The 27,922-nt window shown below is 34.6% G+C and overlaps 1 protein-coding gene across 1 annotated transcript in view; it reads right to left on the bottom strand.

The window, feature by feature from the left end:
- Positions 1–27,922, bottom strand: part of LOC109075599 (pleckstrin homology domain-containing family G member 5-like) — a 71,667-nt gene that overhangs the window by 17,753 nt on the left and 25,992 nt on the right. The window contains exons 4-9 of the mRNA XM_042750544.1: positions 12,411–12,552; positions 11,848–11,947; positions 10,553–10,622; positions 10,114–10,205; positions 9,003–9,139; positions 7,634–7,800 (exon numbers count right to left, since the gene is read on the bottom strand). Coding sequence (XP_042606478.1) covers positions 7,634–7,800; positions 9,003–9,139; positions 10,114–10,205; positions 10,553–10,622; positions 11,848–11,947; positions 12,411–12,552 — 708 coding nt within the window. The remainder of the gene's footprint in view (positions 1–7,633; positions 7,801–9,002; positions 9,140–10,113; positions 10,206–10,552; positions 10,623–11,847; positions 11,948–12,410; positions 12,553–27,922) is intronic.

Consider the following 27,922-nt stretch of genomic DNA (forward strand, 5'->3'; position numbering starts at 1 on the left):
CGTGAGACACTCGTCTTTCAGCTCCTGGGAGCGTCAAAGTCACTGCGCTACATCAAACGCTCGCGCTTTAAAGGTCACTCCCCCACCGGGCAGATCTGGGCCAATCAAAACTCAAAGAGGAGTCCTGGGTGTCACTGCCCGCGCACCAATAATCCCACGGGGTGATAGGGTTCCTTTCTAAAGGTCAGGCTTTTGGTGAGGGGGCAAAGACGCAGTGTGTGTGAGTTTACCACATAAAGTTGTCAAAACGCGCTCACAGACAAAAAAAAAAAAAAAGAAGAGCAGAGCTCTCATAAAAATTTTCCAACGGAATAGCGGACAGATTGAGTCTGAGGAAAGCCATCAGCGGGAAACGAGGCGTGAGGTCACTGCTACTGGCTCAGAACATCACAACATACAATTTCGGTTATAATCTATCTATTCTGTAGATCTCTTCGATACATATCTATTATATATCTATCTATCGGTCGATCATCATGTCTGTCCGATCTATTATCTATCTATATGCTCTGTCTGGCTAGCTATTATCTATCTATTATCTATCTATCTATTATATATTAATCTATCGCTAGAACTATTCATATATTTATCTACTATCTATCGTCTATCTGTCAGTGAGTAGTTTTTTAAGCTTTTTGCTTTGTGACTTCATCAATATGCTCCTCCCATCTCCTCCAAGACAGTTCCACATCACAGCCCACAACAATCAATCAACAATCTGACCCCTCCCCCAGCAGACACTCACAAGATAAACTTCCTTACAGTATGGAAGTATTAGGTACTGTATGTAGGTGAGCAAACTATAGTGTCACGTTTCACCACAACGTCACAAAGGAAAAATAAACAAGAAATTGCATTTGTTTCGATTGTCAGCCATTTTTCATCAAAATTAAGCATTTTCTAATTACTATAGGGCTGGGCGATATATAAAAAAAACAAATATATCTCGTGCGTATTGTCAAAATTGTTTCGATATTCGATATATATCTCGATATGTTTGCATTTGCATTTAAATAATAATAAAAAAAAAAACATTTTCTTTTGCCCCATTAAAAAAAACAAAAAAAACATCAGCGGTCGAGTAAGTGCATTTATTCAGCGATCACAATCACAAACAATACAGTCGAGATCTCACGACAAGAAACACAGGAGCGGTAATAATGAAACGACGCTTTTAATTAGATCCGCTAAACTCCAACGCTTGTTTAGTGTTGGTTTTCAGATCATCGTCAAGCATGTGCATGGTTGCCAGATTGCTTAAAATAGCAAACAAGGCAGAAAATGTATTCTTGTAACAGCGAAGCTCTGATTGGGCGATTTAAACAAATTTAAATGTTATCTGGCAACCACTCTCATGAAAGCTCTCGTAGTAGAGGCATGTAGAGCAGTTTTTTTGGACGTTCGGTGCGTTCTTTTGGGAAATATATGCTTGAATTTGAAATATTTGATATTCACGATATTTTCAAATTTTACATTGTCGTCAAAATTATTCCAATATTATCACTAATATTCGATATATCGCCCAGCCCTAAATTACTATAACAATTTTTTTTTTTACTTATTTCTGTAATTAAACAATGATTTAAATTGTGAAGTACTGCAATCGTTGATGTATTGTTTGATGTGCAACTGTATGATAAATCAGTTATATATATACTGTGTATGGTTCATGCATTTACACATATGGTAGTATTTGCTGATCATGGCAACCCCTTTATGCTAATTAAAAAAGCTAAAAGGAAAAATGTCTAGACATGATGATGAGTATTTTGAGGCAAAACTAGAAACTAGTCCTAAAATTTGCTTCTTTTTGTAAAAATATTTTCCTTTATGTAACAGATTAACACCAAAAAACTTTTGGAAGAAAAGGGTGGTTTTGTTGACATGGGTATAAAAATAGAAAAACAGTATTGACAGACAACAAATCCACTACATATCAGCATTCATAGTTCAGTAAATGCCCTATGTTACATTACAGACACTACTAATTCTCAATTTTAAGGTGATTTATGTGAGACACTATGAATTCGCTTTCCACACGATGTGTGCTAAGAAATCTTACAACATTTCAGAATCAGCCCACTAGTTTCCCATGAAGATAAGACTCATTTTTTGCTCAAGTTGTGTTTTGTTCTATTGTCTTCGAACACTGGGTGTTAATGGTCAGAAACTAATTGCGTAGTAATTGTGTTAACTTCACAAGAGCATCAATCACATGTGGGGGTTTGCTGCGTCAAGAGCTCTTAACAGAGTGATTTGTTGAAATCCCAGGTAAATAAATGATTACTACTGTTTGCATTGGTCCCCTTGCTTAATGAGTGAGATTGACAAACACAGATCTGCTATTTTTTTTCCCTAAAGCTTGCAAGAGTTATACACACCTAAACATATCAAACAACTTGATCCTTTCATTTAAAAAGGAAACCGATGCAGATAAAATCTGTCTGCTCTGACACAAAACTCTTTGCTGTGATATTAATGCACTTTTGAACCAGTCTTTTATCAGAGAGGTCAAATAGGGAAACAGGGAAAGGCTCATTTCCTGCCATTTGTCGCAGCCGACAGATGTTGTGCAGTTTATCCAGACCTTTGATATTCCATTGACTGAGTTACATTTGATCAGGACACACCGTTTCCTTACACACACTCTCTGGAAGCTTTTGATGCCATTTTGGTGACAGAACTCTGCAGTCTCTGAAGACAAATGTTTCTTAAAAGGCCAAATATTTACATTAATCACACCAATTTGATAACATTTTGAAATACTAGCTTCTGTGTAGCTATTGATTCTTTTGCAAGCCAATGAAAATAATGCAATATGTATGTTACCATACAAAGTAAGCCTCACTGGAAAAAGCTAAATAAATCAATCAAACAATGAATGAACGAACGAACGAACGAATGAATGCAAACCAAAAATAAAAATATAAAACACAACAACAAACAAAACAAATGAGATCCAGTATGAAATGATATCCAATCCAACAATTAATTTATAATAATAAAAATTACATTATATAATTATATTTTTATTCATTAGAACTACTACTAATATTTTTTCTTATTATTTATATTATATATATATATATATATCTATATATATATATAGTATATAGTAATCTATATATTATATATCGTAGATTCTATATATCTATGCATTTATTATATAATTAATATTATTATTAAAACAAAAAAGCTAGCAGTAGTAGTAGGCCTAAAATCTATTTCTAGTTTTTAAAAAAGTATGCATTTTATGGGGTTAAACAAAGAAAAAACAAAAACCAAGTCTGAGCATTTATTTTTAAGAAAAATCAAGCCAACTTTTTAAACTACATACTTCACAAAAAATATGTTTGTTAGAAGTTATTTAATTGAAAATATACAATTACAAACAACAACAAAACAGTTAGAAAAAAATATCCTGAAGCATTTGAGTGCAGATGCCACTTGGTTTGTCATTAATGCAATGACATTCAGATATGTATAGATAAACCAATTTAGCAGCTGGAGGAGATGTCATGGCATACACAAAAAATGACCAAGATTTACTAAATCCATCATAATGACACATCCCTGAGGGCCATGGGGACTTCTGATCTAATCACCTGAAGTGTTGTGTAATACACCTCTCAGGTCATTAGACAGGTGAGATCGCTCTACTATGTGTCTGTGTGGGTGAATGGTGCAGCCCAAATGCCAGCTAGCATTAACGGAGCCGGAGGTTAAAGGTGAAGAGGGGTGGGGAAACTGAATTCCAGGTCGCTGAGGTGAGATATGAATCTTACGCAACAAGACATGCTTAAAGCAACAGAATCATAGTGTGCATTTAAAACTAAACGCCAATGGTAACCACATTGTGCTTATGCATATTTATACACATAACCACTAGAGGGCTGTCATATTTAGGAGAGTTGATGTCAAAAGAAGGGCCAGATCAAAAACATGACTTTCACCTGAAAACCTGCTTTCGTGAGACACTCGTCTTTCAGCTCCTGGGAGCGTCAAAGTCACTGCGCTACATCAAACGCTCGCGCTTTAAAGGTCACTCCCCCACCGGGGCAGATCTGGGCCAATCAAACCTCAAAGAGGAGTCCTGGTGTCACTGCCGCACCAATAATCCTAGGGGTGATGGGTTCCTTTCTAAAGGTCAGGCTTTGGTGAGGGGGCAAGATGCAGTGGGTGAGTTACCACATACAGGTCAAACGCGCTCACAGACAAAACCGAGCAGCTCTCATAAAAATTCCAACGGAATAGCTGACAGATGAGCTGAGAATTCCATCAGCGGGAAACGAGGAGGTCACTGCTACTGTCAGAACAATCACAACATACAATATTATCTATCTATCTATCTATCTATCTATCTATCTATCTATCTATCTATCTATCTATCTATCGGTCTATCTATCTGTCTGTCTATCTATCTATCTATCTATCTGTCTGTCTGTCTATCTATCTATCTATCTATTCTGTCCTATCTATCGTATTCTGCAAGGACCTATCATTATCTACTTATGTTACAAAATATTTATATTTCAAATAAATGCTATTCTTTTGTACATTCTATTTATAACGACTTATGTTACAAAATATTTATATTTCAAATAAATGCTATTCTTTTGTACATTCTATTTATCAAATAATTCTGATTATCATGGTTACACAAAAATATTAAGCAGCACAACTGTTTTCAAAATTGATAATATTATGAAATGTTTCTTCAGCAGAGAATCAGCAAATTAGAATGATTTCTGAAGGATCACAGGAACAAAAATTTTTAAAAAATATTCAAATAGATAAGAGCTCTTTTAAATAGTAAAAAATACTTCACAATATTACTGTTTTTACTGTATTAAATAAATGCAGACTTGGTGAGCATAACAGCCTTCTTAAAAAAAAAAAAAAAAAAAAAAAAAAAAAAAACTTACCGACCAAATCTTGACAAAACTAAAATATAATATTTTGTAAACAAATAAACATTATTATTATTTTAAAAAAAATGTATACTTTCACAACCTTGATGGCCATTTAATTAATTTGTTATTTTAAAAAAAAAAAACATAAGTTACTTAAATATATCAGGATGCCGCAAAAAAAACAACTTCTTGATCAAGTCCAATTTAATGATAAAAAGTTTTGCATTACATTGTGCTATTTGCATATAATGAATAACCACAATGGGAATTGTGTAACGGAGTGATAAGGAATGCCCTGCTGGAAAACAAGGGGGTGGTGGAACTTACAAATGTGGAAATTAATACCACGATGCAAACTCATGCTGCTCGTTATCAAACAAATGTGTGAATCCTAAACCACCAGCCTTAAACAACACCAGTGGTGACGTCGGTGAAAGCAGAAACAGAAATAACAGCCATTCTTTGTATTAAAATCCACAGAAAAAAACAAAAAATAGCACACCTTTTCTAAACAAGCTGCATAATTTGACGTACAGCATCTTTCCTGAGTTTTTATTCTCTATCCAAAGAAGAAACCGTAATTACTACACATCCTCAGCAGAGAATGTTCCTTCTTGTATTGCAAATGAACCTTTAATCACAAAAAAAAAAGGTGTAAATCTAATCCCAGGTCTGATTAGTAAAATTCTGTTTTTTTCCAAAAGACCAGTGTTACAGAAGAACTAGAAAAACAAACCCGGGTCTGATGCGTAATACCTGTGCAACACTCGTCCAACATGTGAAGACTTGTTTTATGCCATTACGTAACCTACATGCACACAACGCCAAGCAAAGCCTGATGGGATGACACAGCCTTGACCTGAATGCTCTGTTCTCAAGTTTTTATTGCACAGTAAAAGCCCACAAGGTGCATCGACAGGCTTTGGCTTTCAATCCTACAGTCTGCGCTCATCTCCATGTTTGTACACGCACACAGGAATACGTTCAGGCTTGTCTTTCCATGAATCCAGCTTTACTGAGTATCACGGTGCAGCTGGGGAAATCCAACCCCATGACGTTAAAAGAGTCACCAGTCATTTCTACAGAAAAGAGCTAAAGACCAAACAATCGCCAGCATCATTCAGAGGGTCAGAGTGCCGTATGTGGCGGAGGATGCACTTAGTAAACTTCCTGTATGAAGTCATGTGTTATGCTTAAGATGATTTACACCAAGCTGGAACTTTAAAAGGAAGTTGAAGTGGGACTGAGGTGTTTAGAAATCAAGAAAGAGAGGGACGCATGAATGTAGAGCCAAAAGGGTCAGCAAACATGCTTATTTTACACATAAACAGATTAGCCAGTCATAGCAGAGATCACTTATATATAGAAGTCTCAAAGTGACAAAAAGGAGCTTGTTTACTTTTAAAGGGACTGAAAATGGTCTTGGTAAAACTAAATAATGACTTAAAATGCCATAAGGACTTGGTGTAAAAAAATAAAATGAGTCTAAAATAGGTATGAGACAAAATGAAATGAAAATAAATAATCTCCTACTATCGATAGGACAGTAAATGGTCTTGTAAAATTCAATTATGCCTAAAAACACAAAAACTAAAACTGTAAAAAAAAAAAAAAAAAAAAAAAAATTAAATATAGATATGATATATATTATATATATTATATATATATATATATATATAAATTATATATAATAAATATATTAAGCTAAAAATTAAAAGCAAATAAAATATGTAGAAAAGCAAAAAGTAAAAAGAAAAGAAGAAAAAAAAGAGAGAAAAACATAAGGACATGTTTCTAAAACAGATAATAAAATAAAAAAGATAAAATAAAATAATCCCCTACTATAGATAGGACAAAAAATGCTCTTGTTAAATTCATTTATGCCTAAAAATTGTGTAAAAAAAAAAAAAAATATTGAAAAAAATAAAAAAATTACAAGTTGAATAAAATATGTAAAAAACTAATGTTTCTAAAACAGAAATAGAAAAAAAAAATTTAAATAAAAATAATACCCTACTATGAATAAAAAAAAAAAAAAAAAAAAAAAACCCCACAACAAAAAGTACATAAAAAATAAAAATAATAAAAATAAAAATAATTCCCACATAATTTAAAAGTGTTTTTTAAGAAAAAATAAAATGCATGTTTCTAAAACAGATGACAAACTAAAAAATTTAAGAACTTAATACAAAAAATAATCCATGTTTCTAAAACATAAAATAAAAAAAACATAGAACTTAGTGTAAAAAATAATGTTTGGGGGGAAAAGGTAATTTTAAAAATCCATACGCACACTAGGCCATGTTTCTAAAACAGATAAGACACAAAATGTTTCTAAAACATAAATAAAATCTAAAAAATAAATTTAAATAATCCCCCACACTATCTGAGGGGGGAAAAATAAGGATTGTAAAAAAAGGCTGTCAAAAATGAAAAATAAATATATAAATACAACCCATAAGCATATAAGGCCATGTTTCTAAATGGATTTATAACAAAAAAAATAAAAAAATCTAAGGGGCAAACAATGGTCTTGTAAAACTAAATTACGACTAAAAACCTTAACCAATACTGTAAGTACTCATAAGTAACATACTGGCATCCATCAGAACATTAGGCCATGTTTCTAAAACATATTTAAAATATAATCTAATTCATGACACAAACTGTTTTTTGAAAGGCTTGAGTGGCTGTACACAGGAAGCAGCAGCATCACTGACCAGTATGTCAACGCTCTCCCGGCGCGGCAGGGACCCGTGCTCGGCCCTCTCACTGCCCGGTGTGAGGATGTAGACACTGCCCCCTCCTGACGGCTTCATGTTGGGTAGACTGAGAGAGCGCAGATCCTTCACGCTCTGCTCCACCTTCAGCTCATCGCCGGGCCGAGCTGCAGAAAAACAACCTTTGTAAGAAATACTCACTTAATCATACGAATATGAACAAATAATGTTCTTATTCTGAAAACACTGATTATGAAATAGACCTAACAATACTTTATAATGGAGTAATGTTTCAAATTACTTTAAATGTCAAATCCTAATAAAATATAGCTTAAAAATTTAAAAGGAAAATTCCAGTATGTAATAATAAATGATATTAATATAAACTGTGGAGCACATGGCTTTGAACGGCTATTGGCATTTCTAAATCAGAATTTTAAATATAGCATTAAATAAATCACTATTTTAAATAATGGCATACAAATATTTAAAATATGACATACCAACATTACAATTATAGATTATTATTGTTATTATTATCATTGATAATATTAATAATAGTGATATATTAATATTATTATGCTTTTGTTGTTTTTAAAAGGAATGATTCCTGTTAAATTCAATAAAAAAGAAATTATTATTTTTATTTAAATTAAACAATTAAAATAATAAAAAAAATACAAATAAAGCAAGACCAACACTACAAGGGAGTAAAAAAACAAACAAACAAAACTTAAGTAAAACAAAATACTTACACTACTGTGGATTACTTTGTAAAATATTACCACCATACATTCATTATCACTGAAATCCGTTGTTAGAGTTAATAAAAGTACCAGAAGGTCTTCAACAGAGCAGATTTTCAGCATGAATGAAACTCTTCAGTCCCAATCATTTTAATGCTAACCCTCTCTTCGTTCTCACGTCACAGGCTGTGTATTACGCAAGAGGCCATCCAGCACCTGTGGGATGCCTGTGTTGGCGTGTGTTTGCGTTATCTGATTAAAGACATGGGGATGCGGATTTGTAAAGACAGGCACATGGCTGTATGATCACGAAAAGTGTGGTGTGAAAGTGAAGATCTACTTGAAGAAACAGCACGTCCCTGTGAGGCTCCTTTAGATGCATAACAACTCTAATGAAGTGTAATCGGTCACACCTCATTTCCTGGGAAACTGTCTGGTTCTGTGGACACAATGACGGCTGTGTTGTGGAATACAGAGATTTGGTGTATGTTTTGAACCTCGATGTAAATGTGTAGGAAGAAATCAAGACTAAAGTGATAATTTGTCACAGTGATTAGCCGGAAACCATACGGACGAGAAGAAGCTGAGCGCCGCAGAGGATGCATTACACTTCAAACTCTTACCTTTCACTTTGAGGTCATGTCCTCCGAAACGATACGCCTCAAAGTGGAGTGAGAGTGGAGTGTTGGACTGGTCCAGGAACAGATCCACTCGGGATAATTCAATGCCCTTGCGCTCAAAAATGGGTCCGAGCACCTCTCTGAAGAACAATAAAATGAGCAAATGAGCTTCACAGATAAAATGAACAAAGCAAAGACTGAGTTATGGACATTTGCAATCAAATTAACACCCATTCAAAGATTTAGACAAGCTGTAAGAAGAAATTGACAAGCTGTAAGAAGAAATTGACAAGCTGTAAGAAGAAATTGAAGAAATTGAGCTTTTATTTGGAAAGCTGGCATGAAATACTCCTTTCCTATTGTATGTCGTTATAGTCTTATTTTTGTTATTTTTATAACGATTTTCAATGACGTATAATATATATATTATACATGCAACATTTGTACTTTTAATATTAAAAAATAACTTTTACATTGCAAGGTTTAAAATAAACTATAGTAAAGGTAAAAATACAGACTATTCCTTACACACTACAGTTCAAAACATTTCTTAAGAAGTCTTATGAGGATGCATTTAGTTGCTCAGATATACAGTAATATTCTTAAATGTTATTACAAATTATAAACAAATGTTTTATATTTGAATGGATATTCATAAATAATTTATTCCTGATACAAAGCTGAATTTTCAGCATCACTTCAGTGTCACATGATCCTTCAGAAATCATTCTAATATACTGATTTGCTAATCAAGAAACATTTCTTATTATTATCATTATTGAAAATAGTTGTGTTTCTTAATATTTTTGTGGAAACTGTAATCATTTTTTGTCAGGTTTCTTAGTTAAAAAAAACAGCATTTATTTGAAATAGAAATCTGTAAAGTTATAAAGGTCTTTACTGTCACTTTTGATCAATTTAATTCATCATTGCTAAATAAAAGAATTAATTTCTTTAAAAAAACTTTTGTAGAGTACTGTATATTCAAATAAATTCTAACCTAAAATATTGATTTCACAATGGATGCATTTAGCATAAACTACCTATTAAACAAAAACACAACAAAAACTTCATTCAAGGTTGCTGGGGAACACAGATTTGTTCTCTGACTCACTGTAATGTCTTCTTTTTGACAGCGGGGACGATCTCTGTGTCAATGTCTATGTTGAGGTCAAACTTGAGGCTGAAGCACTCCTTCCTGGGGTCCTATAGGGGGCGACAGAACAGCGCTGGTCAAAGGTGGGCGACAGACAGACCACTTCCAGTCATTTCCAACAAACTCTAGATGTGATCAAGATACCCATCTAGCCACCACATCCTGGGGCTGCTGATGATTCAGAGACATGTCATTTCCTGTATGCTATGTAGGATAGGGAAGCCCACATACAAGTCTATACAAGTACTTATACAGTAAAAATATTGGTAAGGCATATTAATATAATATGTAGGATGTTAAGAAGCTATACATGCTTGTTTTAGCCTATCAGTGTGTAAAGTCAGCTAGGATTTCAAAAGTTTCCCATGAGCCTTTACGGAGGGAGGACAATACTCACATCAGTGTGGCGACGCCGGGGCTTTTTTCCCTCTCTGCTTTTCAGCTTCATTCCTCCTGTCTTACGTTCTCTGTTAAAAGACAGAAAAACACAACAGAGACATGAGGACAATGGCCATGGCATCTGTATCTGACACCATCACTGCATTTTTAAAAAATCTCATTGCAATTTTGTGGTAAAACTTGCGCATGTGATTTAAAAAAAAAATAAAAAAAAAGCTCCAGGTTTGCTATGCTTGTTTGTAAGGGTGTACAATTTGGACAAAATTGTGATTACATTACAATAATAAATAGTAAACAAAACAAGAGCTATTATTGTGCCAATATTTCTCTGTAAAATAAAAAAGTATCTCAGGTAAATATAATAAAAATAATACAATTATATTATTATAACTATTGTAAGTAATAGAATAATAATAAAAAGTACACAAGTAAAATTACAAAATTAATTTCTGGCTTTTAATTTATTTATTTTCAAATACAAAACTATTGTGCTTTTATTTTTTTTATTGGAAAACCTCGGAGAGTCCTTAAAACTTCTCTCTTTTTTTTGACAATGGACAGTTTATAAGCTCTTCTCCATTCTCATATTTGGGTAGATGGTTGGTGCATGTTTACATTAAAATAAACCATAGTGAAGGTAAAAAAAAAATACACTTTTACTTATACACTACAGTTAAAAATATTTTTTCTTAAGTAGCATTACGCTCACAGAGGCTGCAGTTATTTGATTAAAAACACAGCAAAAACAGTAATATTTTGAAATATTATTACAATTTAAAATAACTGTTGTCTACTTGAATATATTTTAAAATGCAAGTTATTCCTGTGACGCAAAGCTGAATTTTCAGCATCAATACTCCAGTCTTCAGTGTCACATGATTCTTCAGAAATCATTCTAATATGCTGATTTGATGCTGAAGGCACATTTCTTCTTCTTATTATTATCAATTGTGATGCTTCAAATTAAGTGAATCTTGTACTTTGAAATTCAAAACATGCATTGCATGTATTTATTTAATTCACAGCCTTTACAAATTAAATCACACCAAGTGACATGATTGTGGTTTTTATTTAAATTCATCATGCAGCCATATTGATTTATTTCCATCGCTCAATTTCAGATGTGCATTTTGCGCTTGTTCAGGTATGCTAACACTTCATGCATGTCAGCTTGATTTATAAAAACATTTCAAATTTCTCATCACTTTTTTGTGCCTTTCTTGGTGTGTATAGGCTGTAAGATTCCATATAGTTATTTGAATGTTGTGGGAAGGTTGCGAATCACCGACTGACCCTCGTTCAGTGCTTCCTTCTTCATCTTCATCCAGGTCTGAAGGGGGGCTCGTGCGAGGGGGACAGGAACGCGTGGACACATTCCGCGCCAGGATAGAACCTGACGACACAGATTTAATGCAAATCTGATCTTGCATGCTTCACTCTTTACAGAAATGTCCGCTTTATAATAGTAATCCAACTAATAAACGAACTAATTAACTATATAATGGTACAGGGATGGTGTATAATAATAAAAAAAAAGATTTAAAAATATAATATTTATAATATTTAAAAAGAACAATATAATGTAAAAAAAATTAAAAGATAATATCAAAAGATGAAGTATTTTTAATTATTATCAAAATAAATTAATATGAATTAAATCAATTTATCAACCTTTTATACGTATACTATTTATATCCAGCACCTGTTGTTGGGTGATTGAATTTTACTGGTAGTTATTAGTTGTACAAATAACCAAACATCCATTCTTGGCGTTTTTAAATGAGACTCGTTTGTATGAAGCATAAACCTGTTTGGCAGAAGGTCACATGTGTGTTTGTGCCTGCAGGGCCGTTTACCTTGTGGCTGTACGTCGAAGCGGAGATGCCTGTCAAAGTGCATGCTGTCAGACTCATCCAGGTGACAGCGAGAATCACATGACTCGCACAGGTGCAGGGGGCTTTTACCGTTCAGTTCCTGACAGACGGGATGATGACACACCTACAGGAACAGAGAAATCAGACATCAGAGTCACTCAGGGTCAGGTTCATCACACTTCATTAGACCACAAAACACCTCACTCTGTCGGTTTCCTCTTGTGACAGTTCACAACATCATATACAGTCTCAAATGCAACCATACACAGACAAACACGACCAAATTAAATCGTTTAGACCAAAACACAGAGTTGAACTGTTTAGAAGAATTCATGTGGCATGGTATTTACGTGGCACTTTCAAGAATACCACGGTACATTTGCAAAAAACATTGTTTGTGATATCATTTACCATGTTTTTGGACATGTACTATGGTAGAACCAAGATATTCCAGATACAACTTTTCTATTAGAATATAATTTAAAATTTTAAATATTCCAGTAATGCAAAGCTGAATTTTCAGCATCATTACTCCAGTCTTCAGTGTCACATGATCCTTCAGAAATCATTCTTTGCGCAATTCTTATCAGTGTTATATTTTTCAAGATTGTTTGATAAATAGAAAGTTCAAAAGAACAGCATTCCTTTGAAACAGGAGTCTTTTGTAAGATGATACATGACTTTAATGTTCCCTTTGATCAATTGAATGCATCCTTGCTGAATAAAAGTATTATTTTTTCCAAAGAAATCTTACTATCCCCAAATATTTAAATGATTATCTATCTAAATATACAGAAAAATAGTATGAACTTTTAGATAGTAGAATTCTCCAAAGATTCAACCAAATTTTTGCAAAGATAAAAGTGCAAAAAAAAAAAGAAATCACCACATCAAGTGCTCCTTTAGTGATAAAGCCAACGGTTGCCTTGTTTTGACAAGCAAAAAGTCATGCGAAACAATAAATCAAGCTAAAGATCTGAAAGGTTATAATCTAAGAGAAAACTAGTTTCTCCTCAAACTGTACACCTTCATGTCTGAAGCTTGCTGTTTTACAGAAAAGCCTCGACTGCCACACCTACTCAAGCTTAATCCAAATCCCTCCGAAATGACTCCTATTAAAACATATCAATCAGACGATCCTCCCCTCCTCTTACCTTCCATATCATGGGATGTGTGCAGGCCGCCCCATTTGTTGGACACCGGTCCATGGCGGCAAAGGATAGCGCTCCAGTACAGTCACACACCCCAAAATCTCACAGAAGGGTCCCAATTCATTCCCTTCACCCAAAGAACCAACAAGATTTGGTCCAATTAATCTTGGCCCACCCCCTCGGTGTCTAGTCGAGTTAAGCGCTCATGGGGGCAGGGCAGTTTTAGGGTAGTCCCGGTCTTCCCCAACAACCAAATCAGTCTTCAGATGTCTAAAACCCCTCTAATCTGAGGAGCTAATCATCTGTGCACTCTCATGAACCCATCTGATGGGGCGGTGGAGATTAGATTTGGCTCATCTCTTTCTCAGACTGGACTCCACCTCAAAAGGAGGAAGAAAGGCAGTCTCGGCTCCATAAAGGTTTTAAATAGCACTTGCTTTTAAATGGGCCTTGTTGTCTGTAATAGGCATGACATGGTCTACCACAATGAGCACAATTGGGTTAGGTGTACTTTCATGTTTGTCTGATTCAAGGGCTTGCTGGGACTTTGTGCGAAGCTTCGGCAGCTTTAAAGGCATGAAAGGTCAAATATGGAGTCAATGTGTCTACACAAATCACTTTAGGACAGAACAAACTTAATTATTGGTTCATGCTTGGATGTCGGAGTTTTATAGATTTGCATTAATGTGGAAATGTTGCAAGAACTGCAAAGCAAGCAACATTTTTGGGGATTCCATGGTCATAGCGTGCTCTAGGGCAAAGGTTTTCAAATTGGGGTTTGAGGATCCTGAGGGCCCGAAAGAGGAAATTAAAAAATTTAATTAAAATAAAATTTCAGTTTTATAAAATTTAATAAAAAGTGTTAATAAATAAAATATTAAGAAATACAATTAAAAGGACAAAGACAAAAAAATTAATTTAGAAGGCTACAAGTAGAGTCTGCTGAAAGTCTCAGTTTTACAAACAAAATAATAACATTTATTCAATAATAAATAAAATATTAATAAATAAGAATACATACAAACAGAATTTAGAAGGCCACAAGGGGAGTCTGCTAAAAAACAAATCAGCTTTATAAAATAAATAAATAAATAAAAAGAAATACAATTTTATTCAATGACAAAAAAAAAAAAAACAGGAAATAAAATATATAATATTTAAAATTATATATTAAAACAGAATTTAGAAAGCTACAAGAGGAGTCAGCTGAAAATTTCAATTATAGAAAAGAAAAGAAAAAGAAAATGAAAAGGTTAATCAATAATGAATAAAATATGAATAAATTAATATTAAGATTAAATAAAAATGCAAAAACTTTTTTTTAGGAAAAAAAAAACACACACACAAAAAAAACCCCCCCACAAAAACAGAATTTAAGAAGCCGCAAGGGGAGTCTGCAGAAAATTTCCATTTAATAAAATTAAATAAAATATTAATAAAGATATTTTATAAGAGTGGTGCCCTTTTAAAAGAATGCTAACAATTTTTTATAAAGCTTTCTGGGCAACAGATCACAAATGTCACCAATAACAGTAGGGATGGGTCAAGATCCGTACAACCACCAAGTGAAGTAGACAGGTCAAAACATACATATACATAAACAACACAAACTAAAGCACATTACAGTTTTTATGGTGGGGGTTTGACCGATAATAAGAGAAATTTGATGACAGTCGATTGAGAGATTCTCCAAACACAGCGCTCAACAGAATAGCCTGTATGCTCATGTAAAGGCGTGTCTGTCATGAGCCGCTGCTATGACAACCATCAGGAAAGGAGTTTGTAGAGCCGAGCTGATTCACCGGGAGGGAACGAGTTACGGCACATCCGTCTGAAGGAAAATGAGGGACTCATCGCTGTTTACAGACTGGCTGAGACCTGACTGATCACGTATTCACACGCACTCAGTGTTTATTTAAAATGATGGAGAGAGAGGTGATGAAGGAAATTACTGAGGAAGCTGAGGTGAAAGTTGAGCCTAGTTCTGCCTCAAGTGAGTGTCCTCCCTACTTAGGAAGCTACCTTCTAAGATGGGATACTACTGATCTGAAGCACTCTACACAGGCAGCAACTTTCTAAACACATTTAGCAGTCCTTATGAAATGTACCCTACAAAACTCGACTCCAATTGATTCCGATCAGTATTGTTATTGTAACTAAAATCTATTTAAATCATTTTAGGAACTGAAATATAGCAGAAATAAAATATAAATGTCAGATGAATTTTTTTTTTTTTATTTCAGTTCTAAAATCACTAAAACTTGAAATAAAATGAAAACATAAAATGTATAAAAATAAAAGCTAATTCAAAATATTAATAAATATTAATGCATTCTGGGACTGAAATAGAAAGATGCTGACTTTGTATCTGCAGCACATCCATAATTTTGTAGGTGAGATATCTGATAAATGGGCAATATTATAACGTTATACCGTTTTGTATGAATTATCTAAAAACAAAACACCTAAAACTAAAATTGATTTAAATACTACTGTATATTTAAATGCAAACCACTATTTTGAATGCTATAATTTTAAGCATCACAACATTATAACTGCACAGTTCATTTTGAGATTTTTAACACAAATAAGATTTTATTTTAAAGTATTTTGAAATAATTAAGTTTTAAAAATTTAACAAAGTGAATTTATTGAAGATATTCCAAATGTATAACTACATCTCTACCAGTGTTATTTTAGTATAACCAAAAAAAAAAAAAAAAAATAAATAAATAAATAAATAAATAAATAAATTATTCATATTTTGAATAAGTTATTTTTACTTTTTTCTTAATTTTGATTTTAGATAAAGTTTTGGCAATTGTGTTGCATTATATAGTTTTTCTAAAAAAAAATTTGTAGTTTTAGTAATTTTAGCACAAAGCTAAAATAAGAAATGTTACCTTGCCCACAAGCTAAAATAATAAGTAATGAAAAATTTAGATTTTAATATTTTCACTTTTAGTTTACTACAGGGGTCGGCAACCTGTGGCACACAGAGGGATAACCGCTGGCACGCGAGCAATAGGGAAAACTGCATACTGACGTTTTTTGAGGTAATAACTTCTCATAAGCACACAACCTGTTAGGAGCTATAAATACTATTAAAGTGTGAGAATTAACTTGCGCTAGTCTACAGATGAGCGTGCGACCGCTGCACATAGGCACTTCAGATCAAAGCCTCAGCGGTCTAACAGCGCTCGTCAATGTCAAAATGACTGAGATGGCCAATCAAATCAAATTAGGCGGGGGTTTACAGTTGACAGAAGCAGAGCGCGAAGTGTCAATTTAACGTTAAAGAGAGCGAGGTAAGATGAAGCTGCAAAATGACCATTTTGAGAATGAGAGAGAGAGATATGTGTAAGTATCTCTAAATATCGGGGGCAGCTCTGGCATAATGGTTAGAGAGTTGGACTTGTAACCCGAAGGTCGCAGGTTCGAGTCTCGGTGCTGGCAGGAGTTGTAGGTGGGTGGAGAGTGAATGAACAGCGCTATCTTCCACCCTTAATACCCATGGCTGAAGTGCCCTTGAGCAAGGCACTGAACCCCCAGTTGCTCCCCGGGCGCTGGATATAGCTGCCCACTGCTCCGGGTGTGTGTTCACTGCTGTGTGTGTGCACTTGGATGGGTTAAATGCAGAACACCAAATGCCACGACTTGCACTTTCGCTTCAACTTCACCTAAATCGCCTTTCTCTACAAAAATATGAAGCTGAGTTTAGTTGCTTAAAAACAGCGATTTTACACCCCTCCTTACTGAGAAATATAAGCGATTCAGCACTGATTAATAAAAGTCGCGTGGCAGTGCTGAGAACAAGTTTATGTGCTTCTGAATGAGTTTTAATGCATTGGCCTTGTCACACACACACATACAATGATGTTCAGTACGGTCACACTGTATATCTGTTATTCAAGAAACCTTTGAAAAGTTTAAAAAAACAATTTATGAAAAAATCTTCAGAAACTATTTGCATGAAAATCAAAATAGGCCTATTGTTTTTTTATCCTATCATTTCAAAATGTGTATGTACTGTACAAAGCATTAATGCATGCTGTGTAATACAGAATGCATTAAAAAAGAGGGGGGTGGGGGTTGAGGTTGGCACAGTGGTTAACCAGAAAAATTAAAAATGGCACGTCAGGCCGAAAAGGTTGCCGACCCCAGGTTTACTATAATAACCCTGATCTCTACCCATTGCCTTTAAATGTTGTCTAGGTAGGAAGTGCACCAGGTTTTGAAACTCGGGTGAGAACAGGAACAGAAACTGAGTGGGGCAGCATGCACAGATGAGTCTTTAGTTTAGAGACTTCAAGCAAGTTACATGCTGACCAAACAGTTGGGCAATTAAAGGACCCTCAGCCAGGGATCAAAGCCAAGGACAGCTGAGTGTGTGAGTGTGTGTGTAGGCTGTTTGATTCTGAAGTTCTGCTGGATTACCCATGGGCCTCAGGAAGGGGTGATATGTTGGGAGTGTGGAGGTGAATTTAAGTGAACAGCAGAGAGAAACAGACAGCTGTGAACACACACACACAAGCGTCCAGAGGGGCTTATTGAATTCAGATACACATGGCACCATTCTTGCCATTAGAGGGCCCAATGAAATCAGTTAAATTTTTTCCCAAATTTTTTTTTTTCTGTTTTAATTTTTCTGGATTTTTTATTTATTCCCATTTTAATTTTTCTGGACTTTGTTTTAATGGGTAAATTAAATTGTATTAATAAAAAAGCATGTCTAATTAATAGAAATCATGAAACTTATACAATTTAACAGCAATTTATTAAATGCTTAACAAAAACTAAATTTTAGGTCCTTATGAAATGTGTTTTATTTTTTTTTCCCAAATTCGGTTTTATTTTTTTCTGAATTTGTGTTTTCCCTTTTCTGGATTCCATTTTAATGGTTTAATTTAATTTTAATAATCAAATGCATGTCTTATTAATTAAAATCATTAAAAACTTCATTTATTAATTTCTTTACAATAATAGGGCCCTTTTTTCAGAAATTCTGAGTTGTTTATTTTATTATTATTATTTTCTTATTTTTTTATAATCAAAAGAAGGCATAAAATATGAATTTTTAATGTTTAACCATACATTTTTTACTGCACAACAGAGGTTTACTCTCAAATAAAACCATAAAATGGTGATGAAGTGAATTTCAGAGCAGCTCTGAAGATGTTCACATGTTCATGTCCTCATAGTGTGAGACACAGACCCTAAAAAAAACTGCAAGCATCACACATGCTTCATGTGTGTAGTAAACAAAACCGTACTTTCGTACACCATTCATTCAACACAGAGACACGCACAACATGCAAAGTTCATATTTAAATAGCATTATCTGTGGTTTTATATTCACAGACACTAGTCCATATCTCACTTTAAATCTAACGGCCTACTTTTGATTTATTCATCCAAAATTTGTTGGTTACATCTATAGTAAATTCTATTTTTATGAATGGATTATGCAATTCCATCCACAATTTTTGTATCGCAGAAATCATAGAGCCCACATTTACAAACAGACAAAAACTTATTTAGTCAACAAAATGCACATAATACCAGGGCTAAAACGACCAAAAATCTAATTACTTGTCACTGGACACGTTTCACTCTTGGTTACAACACATAAAACAATAGCAGCCGCCATCCCTATTTATCAGAGCGCATCTGAGGATTATGACATTATGTATGCTTTGATAAATTCATGCCCTCATTTCCCCCCTCAATAATCTTTCAAGTAATTAAGCCTTGATTTGCAAAAGCATTTCATGCCTGAGAGTTTTATAATATTTCATCAGCATCGATCTGCAAAGATGACCTGGAGTGAAGGGGACCCATGGTGAACAGGTTCTGTGGTCTCTTTTTGGCTAGCGTGTTCTCCTGTACGTATCTGGTGAAGGGGGTGCTGTGCAGACAGTGTGAAGAGATTCAGGTCAAAAGTCAAGTGCAGTGTCCTTTTAGTGCAGGATTAATCCATCTGCCGCAAAACTGAGCACCTGTTCCCTTTAACTGTAAGCGCTCTTACATAATGTACATTTTCATCCCTCTTTTGCACACAGATAATTATGCCAGCATTTAATCTCTCCTTTCATGGAAAGCTGCACGAGAAATTTGCCCTCGCCGCTTTGAAGGGTGAATGAAATTATGTGCGAGCAACAAAAAAACATGAATAGCTTGACTTCAGTTTGACAAGCAAGAGTTTAAACTGGTGAACAGGAAATGCTGAAACTCAAAACAGAGGGACATGACAAAATTAAGCAACAATTAAAACTCGCAGGGCAAAACTGTAAAAAGCTTTCTTGTTCTAAACATTGCTTATGCATGCAAATGCATCTCACAATCACATGACTCCACCTCAAATCAGCTGATAATGCGCATAAGCGTAATTAAATGGAGGAGTTAGTGAAGGTCACACCCAAAAAAAAAAAATAGTAAACAAGCTCTTCAACAGAATTCCCAGTTCTCTAGTCTTCTCTCACCTTGACCATATAAGAAGAAGCGAAGCAAGCATTGAGCTACAGTGCTCACGTGGACGCCACAAGCTTAAGTCTGTGACAAAAGGCCAAACAAGTCCGGAAACTCACTGACTTGTGACAGCAGCTTCAGATTCTAACTAAATTCACTGAATCATCATTGCAGTGCAATAGATTTTGAAATATCTCACATGCACTGCCATAGCTTCAAACTCAGACACCACACCTAAGGTCCCGTTCTCTGAATGCCTGATACATTTTGCACATAAAAATGGCAAAAACGGGCTGAATCAGAGCTGGGTTGATAGAATAAGACCTTTTGAAGACAATGCCAGTATAGATATTCTGTTTGAAAAATCAGTACTTTTAGACAGCTTATGTCATGTTTTAACGAAAACACTGACTCAAACAGAACGATCCTAAAGCACACAAAGCCTGATGATTAAAAAACAGGCTTAAATTCAGCCCAACCCTGACAGCATCATGGTGACTTAGTGTGAGAGAACGACGTGAATCACTAAACGGCCTTAAATGTCTTGATTCACACTCACGAAACTGTGAAATTCCCGTCTGACGCTGGTGACGTCTATAAACACAGACACGCTGCTGCTTAAACACAACAGACCCAAACATACATACAGACTCATATAACACTGATTCACATCCCTCTTGTCAAGCTACACTTACTAAAACAAACACAGTGAACTACACTAATCTAACCATTTTGAGAAATGACTCAGAGTTCTGCTACAGCTGTTAGAAGACTCAGTGATTTTTCTTCCATTTATATAATATGTGCATGTCATCACAAAACAGAGCTGGGTGTGAACTAACATGAAGCATAGCCAAAGTTTTCCATAAAAATAAGCATGAAAACTTAAGTCACATGGCATTATCATGATAATAAAATTAAATAAACAGACAAAAAACTAAAATCTTAATTCATCCAAACTTCTGAATGGTAGTGTATTTAATATTTTTATATCTATTTATTTTTTATGCATTCAAGCAAATACTGCTTTGTATTTAAAAAAAAAAAAATGAAAGCACTGTTAGATAATTATATATTTAAAAGCTAAGATGAAACAAAACAAAAACATTCTTTTATGCAAACAAAAAAATTCTAACTTATGAAACAAAGAAAAGCTTTAAAATAAAATTCATGAACTAAAACAAGAAAATTAAAAAAATAAAAATAAAATGAATAATGGCAAATGTCTTTTATGTTATAAGTTCTTTGGTTTACAAACTACACCCAGACACATGGTGTGGTTAAGCAATTAAGTAATTACGCAACTGAAGCCCCAGCCAAACATCTTTCGACTTCTTTGCTTCTGAGTGTTTAGAGAAAAACACAACCATTGAAGGAAGCGAAATCAGTTTGCATTGGCTTTTCAGTACCAGATTGCTCTGGATGGACTTGTCACAACTGTTGATTCCAAGACAAGCGTCTGGCCCATAAAGTACACATTAAAAGAAGATCAATAAAAAAATAAAAAGGCATTTACGCAAACCAAGGCAGCGTTATATTAGTTTGGTTCACCATGCTTTGTTTTCCTTGAATTCTCTTAAACTGGAGCTAAAAACAGAAAGCCACATTATTGCAATTCTTTTGAACAAGCTGTAAGTCCATATGGTTTTTAGCTTAGCCTTTTGTCTCGTTTTTTTATCATAAAGGAATAATTTTATCCACTCCATAACTCCAAACCAAAATGATGCAGAAAAATCAGCTTTGCATCACAGGAATAAGTTACATTTTAAAACACATTCAAATAGAAAGCAGCTATTTTAAATTGGAATAACATTTCATAATATTACCATTTTTACTGTATTTTTAGTCAAATAAATGCAGCCGTGATGACCATAAGAGACTATTATTCAAGATTATTACTATAAGAGATTTTTCCCCCAATCAAAATGACATATATTTACATTAACATCTGAATTAAACATGCAAAGTGATAATTATACTAAAGTTTACATAATCGGCACAGTTTTAGATACATTACACAATGTGCAGTATGCAGTAAACTAGCATTCTATACCAAACAAAGACAAAGAGACATTCTTATGCTTCTAAAAGAGATGAAACGGGTCTAAAGCAAGGAAATTACCAGCATACAAGAAGTCACAGAAGTATGCAGACCGGGGCTAGTGACTGACGGGTCACAGTCTTGGGTCAGTGGACATCCGGAACGATTAAGAGGAAAGAACACATTACCACAAAAGTGGTCTACATGCATATGTCAGAATACAGTGACCACAGTCTAAATTTACCAAGACCGAGCTGCTACTGCAGGATTATGACACATGCAAAAACCAAAGACTTTCAGGCGATACTTTTACGGTTGACTTTTTGAAGTTAGACTAGCATTGGTCACAATATGCATTGATTTTATGAACAAAAATCTCCACTCAAAAAATATTCAGGCCTAAATTTCAGATTTATGTATTTGTTTGCATATAAAAAACTTCCACCAATTTGCATTTCACAGTTTAAACAAACATTTCAACTTAATGGGAAGCATCAGTCATACTTAGAAACACCTGTAAGATATCCATTAAATCATGACATAGAAACTATTTTCTCTATCTGTTATTAAATAATCCATATTAAAAAACACCAAATGACAAAAATATGGCTAGTCATAGAAATCCACACAGGTTTTTTTTTTAAGTATAAAAACATAAAAGATTATGAGTGTAGAACTTTCATTTTTGGACATGTGCAAAAACTAAAATTTAGCCCAAATATTTTTCGTTAGAAATCCATCAATGTGGCTCCGAATACCACACTCAAAGTCCACAGGTTTTAAATAAAGGTAAATGATGACAGAATTTTCATTTTCAGGTGAACTAAAGCATATCCTTAGAAATCAATGTGGCTGATACAATTCAAACTCCTCTTAAAAATAGAATTTCCAAAAGGGATTTTTCACAGTGATGTTAAGAAGAACCATTTGGGGTTCCAAAAGAACCTTTCAGTGAGCACTTCTTAAAAGATCCATTTTTTTTCTAAAATATTTTAATAATTTAAAGAAACTTTTTCCACCTTAAATAACCCTTTGAAAGGTTCAGTGGATGTTAGTGGATGTTAAAGGTCCTTCATGGAACCATAAGGGCCTTCCGCACTGCGGGAACCTTTTCATAGTACCAGAACTAATTATGGAACTACCCACTTTTTGGCGTTTTCACAACGCCGGAACTGGGTGCAATTTTAGTACCGGACTGCCTTTTTCGAGAACCAAATTAGCTCCTACTCCAGAGCAGGGTCTAGACAGCACAACTTTTACTACCCGTGACGTAAGTAGACATTGATTGGCCAGATGCGTTTGAAAACGCCCTCACCTGCCATGATTTAAAACGCCATGTAAACATACTGTAAACACTGTGTCAACTTATTTCGCAAGTATGGAGAACAGCGATAGATGGACGGACGCTGAAGAGCAGGCACTTGTAGCAAATGTAGCACTGCCAGTTGTCGTTGGAGGACCTTTCCGTTCTTTCAATCACTTTAGGTATATGTCGACATTCCATGTCCATTATTGTGAAACTCGTGTGACACAAAAACACAGCTCCGATCACAGCGTCCTCCATCCTCCTGTTGTTAACGTTGTTCTTCTTTGTTTCCGTTGTTGAATGCTGTGCACAAATGACATCGCTGTCAACCGGCTTACATCACTTCCTAGTACACACTGTCGGTGCGAATGCAACCCTTTAAATGGTACTGGGAAATAGTTCGCGCAAAATTGTCCCAGTACTTTAGTACTGTACATTTAGTTCTGGAACTAAAGCAGTGCGAAAGGCCCTATAGATGCCAATAAAGAACCGCGTACTACCAAAACAAGCTCCATTATGGAGGCCCCCAGAGATCGATCCCTCATTTTAGAAGATGAATTCTGGTTTAAATGTTCTAGAATTCACCTGCTTGAATCAACAGTCAAGCAGGTGAAACCAAAAGCACACATTTAGACAAACTTCTCCTTGTCATGTCATGGTTTTAGCCAACCAAGGACCACAGTAGACCAGCCACAATCCGTCTGAGTAGCCCAGCCTGTTCACAGAAGCTGATGACAAATGTCTGCGGAGTGGTGTGGGATTTCCATGCTTACGTACTGAGAACATCAAAGGCCTATTTGCTCACCATGAAAGGACCAAAACTTCCTTGAGTGACTAATCCTGAGTTTAACCTGTGGATCACATACAAGCCACTACACAATCACTTCCCTCCAAAAGCAAAGTTCACTCCAGGGCAATAGAGTTTGCCAACTCTGTCTCATGTCCATTAAATAAAGGCTATTCCACCAAGTTTTCTCATCTCTGAATTGCTTTCTACCAGTAGTTTTCCACATTTCAGTGCCCTAAATGAAGCTAGAAGTCTTGCAATACAGATGTTCATTAAATCAATTTGAAAGAAAACCACTTGGTTGCCCTCTTGAATTAGAAGAGCTCAAGAAAAATTAACTTAGAATGACCAAAAGGACAAGTCCATCCATGCTAATGGAAACCAACTAACTTTTCACAAGAAACATTCCTCTCAGTGTGTGTTTCAACATGCAGCATCAGCAAAAGCAAATGTGCATGTACACACCCACACCTGGAAAACAGCCACCATTATTACAGAAGTGAGCAAGAAAATTAATTACAATCCGCTTTTCGAGACTGGTTTCGAATTAATGTTAAGTTAAGACAAAAATCAACCAAGAAGAACTATAGTTAACAGTATTTCGTGCGTTGGTTGAAAACAAAATGAAACCACAATTTTCACAAACTGCAGCAATAATGATATCTCATAAACGCTGCCCAGCTTAAACCCAATTAGAGACAACGACTCGCATAGTTCAACATTGTTAAACATGCTTAGCTGAAAGTTCAGTCGTTTAACATTAATAATGTAAATGACATAAAATAGACTTTTAAGAAGGAAAAACCCTAGGAGGCATAATGTCTAGCCATCTGCTGGGTAACCAGAGTCATATGTAGTGAAGACAGAAGCGAAAACTCACCAGCAGCTGCACGCATTCAACTCAAACTCTGTCAAGTGCTCTGAGAGAGCAGACTCAAGCTCCACTCTGTGACGCAACGCTGCTATCCATAGCTTTAGGGGAGGAATAGGAGGAGGAATTGACATACGGGAAAGAGAGAGGGAGGAGAGAAAGAGAGAGAGAGAGAGTGTCTAGAAGGAAGTGAAAGGAGAAGGAACTCTACATTCAAAGTTAACGTTCTCTCTGAGCTGAAAATGACAGGAAAGTGCTCAATTCTTACTCAATTTTTCAACATTTTAGCTTAAAAGATTAAAGTTAAAACAAACAAATATATAAATAAAATAAATACACAGTGTGAAAATTTTGTTAGAAAGGTCAAAATTTCACATGAATGTATAAAAAAATATATTCACATATAAACTTATTAATGTATATGAACTAAAGATCTGTTTAAAACTACAACTTGCTTTTTTTAAAATAATTTAAGTTATTTTTAATAGTTGAAATAACAGTTAAAATGCAAAATGAAATAAAAAGAAGTAGAACAAAATAAAATAAAATAAAATAAAATAAAGCGAAAATTATTAAAAATAAAATAAAGAATGTTGTCGCATTGACATTATCTTAACAATTAAGGAGATTTCCTCCCAAAAGCTTCATTACCATAATGCACCTGGAGGATTTAATCTTGAGATTTTTTTTGGAAATTATCATTACAGTAATACAGTAATTTTTACTCTATTAAACACAGTAATATAATTATGCATGTAAATCATACATTATAAGCCATACAACTAACACCAACTTTATATATACAAACCTCACAATTTAAGATATATATATAATTTCTCAATGCAAAAACACAATTCAAAGAACACAATTATTTTACCATGGTACATGTCCAATAAATCATAGTAATATCATGGTGCTTAATGACTACCATAATCATAAACAGTGTTATTTAGATAGTACATGAAAGAATACCATGGTATATGTCCAGAAAAAGTAAAACAGTACTATTACGATACTTTTTGTAAGTATCATTTTCTAAATGCACAAAAGCAGAGCTTGGGATTGGGTAAAGAAAGGGAAAAAACGTTAACATAGTCGTCCTACCCCAGAGTCCAGACCCGCATGCTCACCCCTCTTACATTAACATGTTTAAACTCTTCCCACTACTCATCACAATCCATGCAATTTTCTCCTGAAATTTCTACACGCTTGCGCACCGTCAATGCCAACATAAGAATTACGAATGCATCACATGATAACCAAGAAAAAACAAATGACCAAACATTAAAAAAAACGTCCAAATGTTTAGAAGGAACGGCTCTCTGACATGCCATCAGATGCACTCACCGGCTGCCGGTCACAGTCGCATGCGTGTTTGTATGTGTGCATGTTGCTCTACACCTCTGTGCGTCAAACCGCTGTCCTGTTCTCCTGTTCTCGCTCCAGAGCAAACTGCAGCGTCCACCTGCAGTCTGGCAGGATTTGTAGAACCGGGCTGCTTTCAATCTAATAACTCTGTAAGCTGGTGTGCGTATGTGTGTGTGAGTTATACAAGGTGAATGTTTCTACCCCGGTGTCGTTTCTTCCAGCGTTGGCGCAGTTTAGCCCCTGAAGGTGTTTGTGGGACTATTTAACTGCTGGCACCTCTATAAGGAAGGAAAACATCAGATATAATCTTGCTGTCAGTCGGGACCGAAGACCCGGGGTGTGTTTATGAAAACGCCCCCATCCTCTTACACACACACACATAATGCACATACACTACTTCATCTTCAGATGAACCTTATCTGTTAATCAGTTCACATGAACCACTTTAATGGATTTGTGAGGAGGAGAGATGATGACAATCTGGCAAAAGTGCTAAAAAGGAAAAGATTTAAGCATAAAATACTTTCTCATGCTTTTATTATGAGCATATCTGAAATAATTCATTCTGACTGGTCAGTCGTGGCATTTTGTTGTCATATAATTGAATATAATGACTTATTAGGGTGGATGATTATCCTTTGTTTGCCCACATAGCTGTGCTGGTATCTTGTTTCTTGTATAACATAAATATTTTAAATTCCAAAATTAAAAACAAAATTAGCCCCTTTAGACTGATACAACACCCCGATCATGCTGTCGTATCATGTCAAGCTCATTTCAGCATTTTCTAAATAAAAATACAAATAAATAAAATAATATTTGCATTCAGAGCTTGGCAAGTGTTTATTTTGGAAGGTCAAATGTTTCAAGGTCAAATTTAATATGTGACTTATTAAAAATTATTAAATTAAATGTCAAATTAAATATCAAATTAAATATCAAATTAAATTAAATATTTGCATTGACATTATCATGAATAAAATTAAATTAAAATTAAAAATACAATTAAAACTAATTTAATTAAAATTTTGCATTGTCAATATTAGAATGACTTCATGAAATTAAGATTTTCTCTACAAGTTTTATTACCTTAATGCATCTGGATGTTTTGGAGCCTAAAAAAAGTTTCACATGTGAATAAAAAAAAAAAAGTTATTATAAACTGTTAACCAACATAATAAAATGTTAAAAATATAAAATAAATCTGTCACCTCTACTGACATCAAATGCAATTGCAAAAATAATTATTTTTAATATTTTAATTCAATTTTTAATCATTTTTTAATTTTAAGTCTTTTTTTTTTTTTAGTTATCCAAACACTCCTCTTTCATCTGACATTGGTCAGACTAACAGATCATCCCAAACTGGCATCATTGGTGGTGCCAACATTTCTGTGTTGAGCCGGCTGGCATGCTCAAACAAACGTTTCGAAACCACAACACAGAGCTGATCATGTCACATGAGGCCTGTCAGTCAAACATATGAGGAGCAAATCCTAATG

Source organism: Cyprinus carpio, chromosome B23 (assembly GCF_018340385.1).
Source record: "Cyprinus carpio isolate SPL01 chromosome B23, ASM1834038v1, whole genome shotgun sequence".
Taxonomy (NCBI): domain Eukaryota; kingdom Metazoa; phylum Chordata; class Actinopteri; order Cypriniformes; family Cyprinidae; genus Cyprinus; species Cyprinus carpio.